The 10515-nt window shown below is 37.3% G+C and overlaps 1 protein-coding gene across 4 annotated transcripts in view; it reads right to left on the bottom strand.

Annotated features, from left to right (window-relative positions):
- CHIC1 (cysteine-rich hydrophobic domain 1) overlaps positions 1–10515 on the bottom strand; it is a 158310-nt gene that overhangs the window by 79564 nt on the left and 68231 nt on the right. For all 4 annotated transcript variants that reach the window (XM_005860683.2, XM_005860685.2, XM_005860684.2 and 1 more), the window contains exon 3: positions 494–649. In XM_005860683.2, coding sequence (XP_005860745.1) covers positions 494–649 — 156 coding nt within the window. The remainder of the gene's footprint in view (positions 1–493; positions 650–10515) is intronic.

Below are 10515 nucleotides of genomic sequence, written 5' to 3'. Positions count from 1 at the left end.
GACTATAATAAAATGTTAAAGAAGATGATATTAAGATAGTAGACTTAAATTTGTGATATAACTAGTAATGTCATGTTAGAATGCTGTTTCAACCTGTTTCAAACTAAGCAGGATTCTGGCCCCCCACAAACTTTGTAGTTTGTTCTCATTTCTGCCTTTCTTCAAATCAGAAGAATCTTTCCCATATAGATGTAGGTTGCATACACTTTAAATCACAGCTTTGAGTTTTGTAAACAGAATAAGTAGCCTAGTTACATTGATATTTACTTAAGTACTCCATTAACATTGCATTATTTCAAATGATGGAATTCATATTAAGTGATAAAGTATTGATAAAGGCTGGACAAATGATTTAATCTCTCTGTCCCTGAGTTTATCTCTGGAATGAGGATAGCATTGTTATGAGAATTAAATAAACCATGCAACATACGTGGCACATAGTGTTTAAAAATATTAGTTCTTAGCATTATTATAAAATAAAATGGTTACTCACTCTTTTGTTGAGACAAATAACAGGCCACAGGCTGCAACCCAGAGTACAACAACAGCAGAGACAACCACACAGCAGCCATTTCACATTGACTGGGAGAGCCTTTTTCAAACACCCATTCACACGGCCAATGCTGGTCTTAAATTCTTCTGGGGCCACCTACAACAAGAGCATAATCTTTAACAGTTTGTGGGCAACTTTCCACTATTTATCTCTAAACCTAAAGAAAATGTTTGTCTTATTACAAGTACTTTAAGGAAATATATTTCCTCCCTTGTGGCATGGCTCAGTGGTTGAACGTCAACCTATGAACCAGGAGGTCATATTCATTCCCAGTCAGGGCATATGCTTGGGTTGCGGGCTCAATCCCCGGTGTGGGGTGTACAGGAGCCAGCTGATCAATGACTCTCTCTTATCATTGATGTTTCTCTCTCCCTCTCCTTACTTTCCCCAATAAATACATATTACATATTCCTAGATGACATTAGAAAGAAAAAATATATAATTGCATGTTTACAGAATTCATCCTGATGTTTAAAAACAAACTTCTCATATTACCAACAAAAAAATGACAACAATAAAATTGGTGGTAAAGAATAACCATCAAGCAGTCATCTTACCAAATACTCTCAATATTAAGGCAATATTATTTATAGTTTCCAGTCACCCTGACCAGAAGTTGAGTAAGATTAGAAGTATAATATGAACCTATATACTACCAGAGGAAATGAAATTAAAATTAGACTTTGGCAATATTCCTGGATTACTTTTATTTTTATTTATTTATTAAAATATTTGTATTGATTTTTAGAGAAAGAGGAAGGGAGGGAGAGATAGAAACCTTGATCAACTGCCTGCTGCTTGCCCCCTTACTGGGGATTGAGCCAGCAACCTCTTGGTGCAGGGGTCGACACCTAACCACTGAGCAACACTGGCCAGGCTTAGATTACTTTTAAAAAAGACAACTGTCCCCCAGCTGGCGTGGCTCAGTGGTTGAGTGTCAACCTATGAACCAGGAGGTCATGGTTTGATTCCCGGTCTGAGCACATGCCCAGCTTGCGGGTTCGATCCCCAGTGTGGGGTGTGCAGGAGGCAGCCAATCTATGATTCTCTCTCATCATTGATGTTTCTATCCCTTTCTCCCTCTTCCTTCCTCTCTGAAATCAATAAAAATGTATTTTAAAAAAAGACAACTGTCAAACCTTTCCTTCCTGGCAAATTTGCAACAGAATTTTAACGCTTGCCATTATTTCCATTATTTGTAAGTAAAAGCTACATTTACAAAAGACTATGAGGTGAATACACTCAAGAACTAGTCTTAGTATTCAGCATAAAATGGACTCATGATTGCTGTAAATTCTGAAAGTTGGAAAGTCATTATACAAATTTAATATTTGTAATCACTACCTCCATTCCTGGAAGTGGCTGCTTGTGTTTCTCTGTAAACCATAACAAAGTCAGTTCAAAGGCATGAGAAGCATAATTAGATTTATATTGAAAATTCTGCTTGGGGTTATACAATTCAAAAGTATACTAAATATGGTTTGATTTCAGTGAAATCATATTTCTGAATCAAAAATTATTCCCTTTGATTTAGAAAGCTGTCAGGCTAATATCTATGGGGGGAAAATCTAGCACCTGGCTATGCAAGTAACACTTATGAAAATGTTAGGAAAAAGAAGCTGCTGTAAAATAAAATCCCAATTAGCATGTCTGCTATCAAAATATGAACCTTTACAATTCTTCTAAGTAAAAATTAAACTAGAGGAATCAATGAATTACATTTTTGTCTTTTAATCAACACTAAAAATATATACCTATTAGCAGATGTTAGAAAGATACATGATCACAGAACTCAGCACCTCATGATTAAAACATTAAGTAATTATATTAGTTTTATTAGAATCATTCATGTCATTTTTCTTCCAAATATATTAACTAACAACAGTTGTGAAATTGTGAGGCTCAAAACTGTATTAACATGAGGAAAGTAAACTTTGTTCTCCATCTAGATGGTTGGCAATGAGTAAAAAGAATTACAATTAAATGACTAAATTTTCAAGGTAAATATGAAAATAAACTGAGAGAACCATAAATTATAACTGAAAATATAAACACTAGCAGGCTAAACACATTAGACAATAAATCAAGATCTGAATTCTAGTAACTTATTGGCTATAACAAATCATAGGCAAATCCATTTAATTTTTCTGAGTTTTAGTTTCCCTGATATATAAAATGAGAATAATAGTCTTGTTTTATAACCTCACAGGAAATGGAAATTATACATTAGAAAGAACCTTCTGACTGTAATGCTTTGAAAAAGGAGGACAGTGAATCATATCTATGGCTAGATTTGGAGATTTTGCATGAAGTTTCACCCAAACAGCTTTGCAACACATTTAATTATAAACAAAAGGATAATCTGCTACATTTTGAAGTCAAATTCAATGCTCGTCAGTACTTAAATTCTTCAGAGCAAAAAAGATATCCTTTTTATTTTATTTTAAAGCAATTTTTATAAGAATTTACATTTTTTATTTGTATTTATTTTGGAGGAAGGGGGCCAAGAATTTACATTTATTTGAACCAAACTGATGGCATGCCAGGAAGCAAGATGTTCCTAAAAGATGTTCTTTTTAAAAACAAGGTACCAAGCTGCTATCCTAAGATTTACCTCTCAAACAGTGATATTCAACTTCTTTTTTCCCCTAGTGAATGCCTGAGAAACCAAATAGAAGTTAAATAACAAAAAATATATTGATATATTTATCTCTAATCTGTAACATAATATTACTATCTGTTCTCTAAAACTGTGTATCCAGAAATATGAACACATTTTTATAGTGATGAATTTTGATATAAAATGTAAATCGTACAATTATTAAATCATTATGTTATCGGTAATGTTGGCTCTCGGTTCTTGAGTTTGGCAAAGAAAGAATTCAGAGCCAAAAATTCTAGCACAAGAGAGTTTATCTATACTAATAAAAAGGTGATATGCTAATTAGACTGGATGACCAGACATCTTCTGGACATCTGACTTCCTCCCTCACAAAGCCACTGTGGTGGGGACTGAGGCAGAGGTGGTTAGGCACGGTGGTGGGGGCAGAGGCAGAGGTGGTTAGGGGTGATCAGGCCAGCAGGGGAGCAAGCAGTTAGGGGCCCTGGGAGCAAGCAGTTAGGGGCAAGATCAGGAACGATCAGGCTGGCTCGGGGGAGCAAGCAGTAGGGGCCTGTGTGGGGGACCAAGCAGTTAGGGGCGCCAGGAGCAAGCAGTTAGGGGTGAGATCAGGTGAGACCAGGCTGGCAAGGGACCAGTTAGAGAGTGATCAGGCAGGCAGGTAGAGTGGTTAGGGGCGATCAGGCAGGCAGGCAGGTGAGTGGATAGGAGCCAGCGGTCATGGCTTGCAAGAGGGATGTCTGACTGCCGGTTTAGGCCTGATCCCATGCAGTCAGACATCCCCTGAGGGGTCCCGGATTGGAGAGGGTGCAGGCCAGGCTGAGGGACCCCCCATGCATAAATTTAGTGCATCGGGCCTCTAGTTTAGTATACAAAGTGAAAGTACACTTAAGGAGAAGATTCAAGTGGGCTGCTCGGACAATTGTCTTGTTCTTTTAGAAAAAAAGTCACAGAGGTAGAAGAAGTGAGTCAGTTGGGATACATGGACTCAGAAAACAAGTTACAGAGGCAAAAGAGGGCCCTTGGAGACAGGTTCAGGTGATTAGCCAGGGATAAGCTGCCACTGCCTGCTGCTCCCCTGGTTTTAAGTCTCATGGGGACCCTTACAGTTCAGGAGAAATAAAGGAAAGATACAACCCTGAAGAAAATGAAGGAGTGTTTTAGAGAGAGAACATGCACTGGGTCCTGTCTTAAGAGTTTTTATCTGTTTTCTAAAGGTGGGAATTTTAGGGTAGGTCTCAGGGGAGGATCTCAATAGAATATCCACCAGCTTTCCAGGTATGTTCTTTCAGGGCTATGGTATCTACTGATTGGTTGGCACCATGGCAGGGAGTCATTAGTTATTGCATCTAGTACTGATGTCAGCCATGTCATTGCTTCATTTGTTTTTGCTGTTTTGCTGGGCCTGGAGTTGAAACACAACTGAGGCCTAGATGTTATCTCTAGTATGACCATAACCCTGTCTCTGTGGTCAACAGACCAGATGCTTTTACCTAAGATTATTTGATGCTGATCAGGACCTCATTGTCCTGAGGGCGTAATGCTTAAGGGAGTGGATGTGCAAGGGAGAAGGAGGCAGGTGAGTCAGGGTGATGGACGAGGCCAGCTTGAATCAGCTGTCTCAGTTTCCCCATTCTGCTTGCCAAATAATTTTTCTAACTTCTTACTATCCTGCCTCATTTCCATTTAAAATTTAAGGGCTTATAATTATAATTTAAATTTTTATTTAAAAAGTAAAATTTTAGCCCGGCCAGCTGGTGTGGCTCAGTGGTTGAGCATTGACCTATGAACCAGGAGGTCACAGTTCGATTCCCGGTCATGGCACATGCCCAGTTTTCAGGCTCGATCCTCAATGTGGGGCATGAAGGAGGCAGTTGATTGATGATTCTCTCTCATCATGGATTTTTTTTTTTATCTCTCTCCATTTCTCTCTGAAATCAATAAAATATATGTTTAAAAAAGTAAAATTTAATTTAAGGTATATAAAAGTTGTCTTTCATTACTTGCTTCTGGAAATGAATTAATAAAACCATTTCTAAAATGTGGCAATTTTCCTTCTTCCTCACCAATACTTTCCACTTTTAACACATGCTAGTCTCAATTTATACTCTTTTACCATGGGCAAATTAAAAACTAGAATTCTCATGTTACTAAAAATGAGTATTAGGATATTTAAAATTTTAAGTATAGTTGGCATACAATATTATATTAGTTTCAGGTGTACAACATAGCGATTCGACATTCATATATTTTACAATGTGATCACCAACCACATTAAGTCTAGTAACCATCTGTCACCATGCAAAGTTATCACACTATTATCGATTACATTTCCCTTCACTTTTTCCACCCACCTCTTCATCCTACTCTATTCTGGCAACCATCAGATTTTTTTTTCAGGTTTTTTTTTTATTTCAAGAAAAACTATTTTAAATATAATAATGTTACATGCAATAAACACCAATTATTCGAGAATAAAGATCTTACATATAATAATATTACATGCAATAAACATTAATATTTCAAGAATAAAAGGATTTTAGGTATAATATTACCCAAACTGTACTAACATAGTGTGATATCACAAAAGTTGTTATATAAAAATATTAAAAATCTGCAAATAACAGGATTACTTCTATTATACTCTAGAATATTTTTCCCCTCTGGCTGTATTTTTGTTCATCAGTTTTTTTTGTTTGTTTGTTTGTTTTTTGTTTGTTTTTTGCAGATGTAGTCCCTTATTCAATCTGGGCCACCACAAAGACAGACAGAAAGCGCAGGGATATTTTTCTTTCGCATCCCAGTGCAAACCAAAAGAACAACAGGTTGTTCAAGGTCTATCAGTGGATGCAGAACCATCCTTAACAAATGAGAAGTAGCATATTTTTCAGAAAAGACACATTTTTAATAAAGTCACACTCATACAGTTTTACCTACAAAAACCTCAGATATTCTGAATAATTCCTGTGGCCAGTCTGCTCTAAGATGCTGTATTGTTGCCTCTAAACTTGCTTAGTGTAGCTTTAAATTTACCTTGTTCCTAATTTATCTCAATGTGAAGATAATCATAATGAATGCCTTCACTTCTGTATTGTTTCCAGAAGCTCCTTGCATAGCATTCATTTAACTAATTTTACTAAATCAATTTGCATATTTGACTGTCTATTTTGAATGATAGCCTTGCTGGATATAGTCATCTTGGTCTCAGATCCTTGCTTACCATTACCTTGAGTACTTCATGCCATTCCCTTCTGGCTTGTAGAGTTTATGATGAGAAATCAGGTGTCAGCCTTATGGGAACTCCGTTGTAGGTAACAGTTTTCTTTTCTCTTGCTGCCTTTAAGATTCTCTCTTTGTCTTTAATGTTTGGCATTTTAATTTTGATGTCTCTGGGGGTGGGTCTGTTTGTGTTCTTCTTGTTTGGGGTTCTCTGTGCCTCCTGAACTGGTGTGACGTTTTCCTTTACCAGGTTAGGGAAGTTTTCTACCATTATTTCTTCAACACCTTCTCTACTCCTTTCTCCTTTTCTGCCTCTTCAGGCACACCTTGTATTCTAATATTGTTATGTTTCACAGTGTCCCACAGCTCCCTTAAGCTGTCCTCCTATTTTTTAATTTTTTTCTTTTTGGTTCTCTAATTGAGTGATATTTTCAACTCTGTCTTCTAATTCACTGATTTGATCCTCAGCTTCCCCTAATGTGCTGTGTATTCCTTCCAATGTGTTCTTTATTTGTGTTATGTCATTCTTTATCTCAGACTGTTCTTTTTTCATAGTTACTATATCTTTTTTCATACTGTTCAGCATTTTAACATTATTACTCTGAACTCTGTTCCAGATAAATTTCTTATCTCTGCTTCATTTATCTCTTCTTCTGGAGAATTGGCTAGTTCTTTCATTTGCGGGTTGTCTCCTCATTTTTGTTGTCTGTTTGGTTTTGTGACTATGTATTAGGTAGATCCTCTACACCTCTCAATCTCTAGTGCAGGACAGTGTTAAAGGCTGTTTCTGACTAATTGGATCAGGCAAAGACTCAAAATCATTACATATCAAAACAAATCTGACTGAGTAGGAACTTCTCATGTAGACTGTATTAATTACTGGCTCTATTATGTTGAGCATTTTTACCATCATTACTCTGAACTCTGTTCAGATAAATTTCTTATCTCTGCTTCATTTATCCCTTCTGGAGAATTCTCTAGTTCTTTCATTTGGGGGTTGTTTCTTTGTCTCTTCATTTTGGTTGACTGTTTGGGCTTGTGACTATGTTTTAGGTAGATCCTCTATACTTCTCTACGGCAGGACAGTGTTAAAGGCTGCTTCTGATTAACTGGATCAGGCAAAGACTCAAAGCCTCCAGAGACTGTCTCTGTCTACAGACTAATAGGATTCTGACTTGAATTGTCCCCAGGCAATCATCCTCAGGTGTGGCAAAAGTTTTTTCAACAGGGTGGGGCAGTTGCTTCTGCCTGGAGGCTAATTGCTACTTTTAATCTCTTAAGTGGCCTCAGGGCAAGGTGTTTTCCAATAGGGTGTGTCAGCTGTCTTCCCCCCAGGCAAGGCAAATGCCTGTGTGGGAAAAATGTTCTCTGCTGTGTGAGGGCATGACTCAGCCCAGAAAACTTGGGGTGTTTATCTTCTTAGCTCTATCCCCTGAGTCCTCAGTCCTGGGTTCTGCTCTCACAGCTCCAGTCCACTTTACACTCCCTCTGCCAGAGCACAAAGTGGGTGGCTCCACAGGGAATTTTTGTGTGTTGGCCCTTTAAGAGGGTGCCCGAACTAGCTGACACTCCCTGGTAGACAGCACCCCACTGCTTTTCACAGCTAGATGTTATGTGGGTACCCTCCTCAGTTTAGTGCTCTCTGCTGGGGAGCCCAGCATCGGGATTAGATCCCAGAGTTCTCAGTGGCACCTCCCACAGCTTAGATATCTTTCCAGGACTTCAGTTGCCGGAATTCTGTGGGTGCCTGGCTAGTACTTTTTCGCCTCTACCCCTCCTACCAGTCTCTATGAGGTCTCCACCTTTGGTCCTTGGGTATCAGGTTCTCTCCTGTGAGTTTTCCATTGATTATTCATGAAGCCTTTCTGTATTTCAGTTTAATTCCAGCTTGCTCCTGGGAGCATGTCTGTGCAGCATCCTCCTACTTTGCTGCCATTTTTAATCTCAACCATCAGATTTTTTTAAAGTCATAAAATAAATATATTAAAAATAACTTACTAAAATTTCAAACAATAAACAAATCTGCATTTTGACTTAAAAAAAGAGGACAGGATTGTTTTTGAAAAATATCTATTTAGTAACAATAAAAATAATAAAACAGATATAAAAGTATAGGAAATGAGAACTGGTTAACTACTAAATTCAAACAATGTGAAAAAACTGTTAACTGTGTGGAATCAGAGTTCATAAAATATTACTTATTTACTTCCATATAATTGAGTATCTCTAGTAATAAAGGATATATGGATGCACTTCATTTTCTAGCCAAATGGCAAGATGTAAAGTCACATTTAATTCTTTTTGATCTTCTTGCAAAGAAAACAGAAAACCACATCATAAAGGTGGGAAAAGGGTCATAATATTTTATAACAGGATACAAGGGACACTGCAAACAGAAGAAAATCTAAGTAAAACCCAGCAGAAGTGATTGTCTCCTTCATTCCTGGGGGACGCAACCCTATCAATCACTTTACTTTTTGCATCACAAAAGTAAAGGTCAATATTATGGCTTATGGTTCCTAATACTGCACACTAATCTTCCCATAACACCATTTAATTGTTTCAAGCTGAGGATCATGAACTTTTATTTCTTTTCTAAAAATCCCAAAGATCTTTCATTTTCTGGTCAACAGAATCTGTGCGTATATACCTGCTTGACAATGTCCTAACATGACAGGAGGACTTACCTTTAGTGAAATGGTGGAAACAATCTTTTGGCACTTAATATAAAAGTTTGTTTTATTTATATTTAAAGCATTAACACATAACAAGCACAAAATTGATATTGAACCACAAAGCTTGTCAAAATGTTTTTTTAGGTTTCAGAATGCACTCGACGCAATTTTGCTTAGTTGAGGCATAAAAGCGATGTAGAATCCCATTCATGCTAGAAGACAGATTTTGTAAAAGGTAGATTTTTCTAGTTTAGCTACTGCATTTATTCATTTTACATATTTTTACACAATCTGGTAAATCTGGAATTCAGACTTTTTTCTTTTAATTTATTTTCTGAAAAATGTAAATTCTTTTCAGCTCCCCCCCGCCCACCAGTTATAGAAGGATTTAATCCAAAATAACCTACACAAATGAAATAGTGCCTACTGGAGAAAAATTATCTCATTAGAGAGAAAATGAATAAAGCTAATGTTACCAACATGTAACTTTTAAAAATCAGACCTTCATGCTCTACCTGGTTTGGCTCAGTGGAAAGAGCGTCGGATTGTGGACTGAAGGGTCCTGGGTTCAATTATGGGTGGGGGTACATACCCGGGTTGCAGGCTCAATCCCCAGTGGGAGATGTGCAGGAGGCAGCCAATCAATGATTCTCTCTCATCATATCTCTCTCCCTCTCCCTTCCACTCTGAAATCAATAAAAATATATTAAAAATCAGACTTTCAGAATTCCTTTTGGTATTTTTTTTCATCACCAAGCACTAAACTAAGAATAACATCAGAGTATCATTAATGCCTTATCCAATATATGAGAAATTTTGTGCACTTTAAATAATGCACACTAGGATAAAATATAAAATCATTACAACATGTGCCATAAAAAATGGTCATGTGAAAAGAATGGATATCTTTTTTTAAAAATATATTTTATTGATTTTTTACATAGAGGAGGGGAGAGGGATAGAGAGTTAGAAACATCGATGAGAGAGAAACATTGATCAGCTGCCTCTTGCACACCCCCTACTGGGGATGTGCCCGCAACCAAGGTACATGCCCTTGACCGGAATCAAACCCGGGACCCTTGAGTCCGCAGGCTGATGCTCTATCCGCTGAGCCAAACCGGTTAGGGCAAGAATGGATATCTTTAAGCATAGCTCATGTGCAGATCACTCAAGCTATGTGCAAGCATACAACAATAGCTTGAAATTCTTACTCCTCTAGTTTAAAAACTGTATTTTGGGGATGGCACAGTTTTTAGTTTTAGAAGACTTGGAAAGAAATGAAGAGGTGTGAAGAAATATTATGAATTCCTCATGCACATACAACTGGGCTATTTCAAAAACATAATTCTTATGCCTGGGAACGCTTCTATGACCCACTTGTTTTTTTAGAATATTTTTCAATTCTTTTCCCCCCCTTTATTGATTAAGATATTACATATGTGTCCTTA

The sequence above is a fragment of the Myotis brandtii genome, unplaced genomic scaffold (assembly GCF_000412655.1).
Source record: "Myotis brandtii unplaced genomic scaffold, ASM41265v1 scaffold1381, whole genome shotgun sequence".
Classification (NCBI taxonomy): Eukaryota; Metazoa; Chordata; class Mammalia; order Chiroptera; family Vespertilionidae; genus Myotis; species Myotis brandtii.
This window is presented reverse-complemented; position numbering and strand designations above follow the sequence as displayed.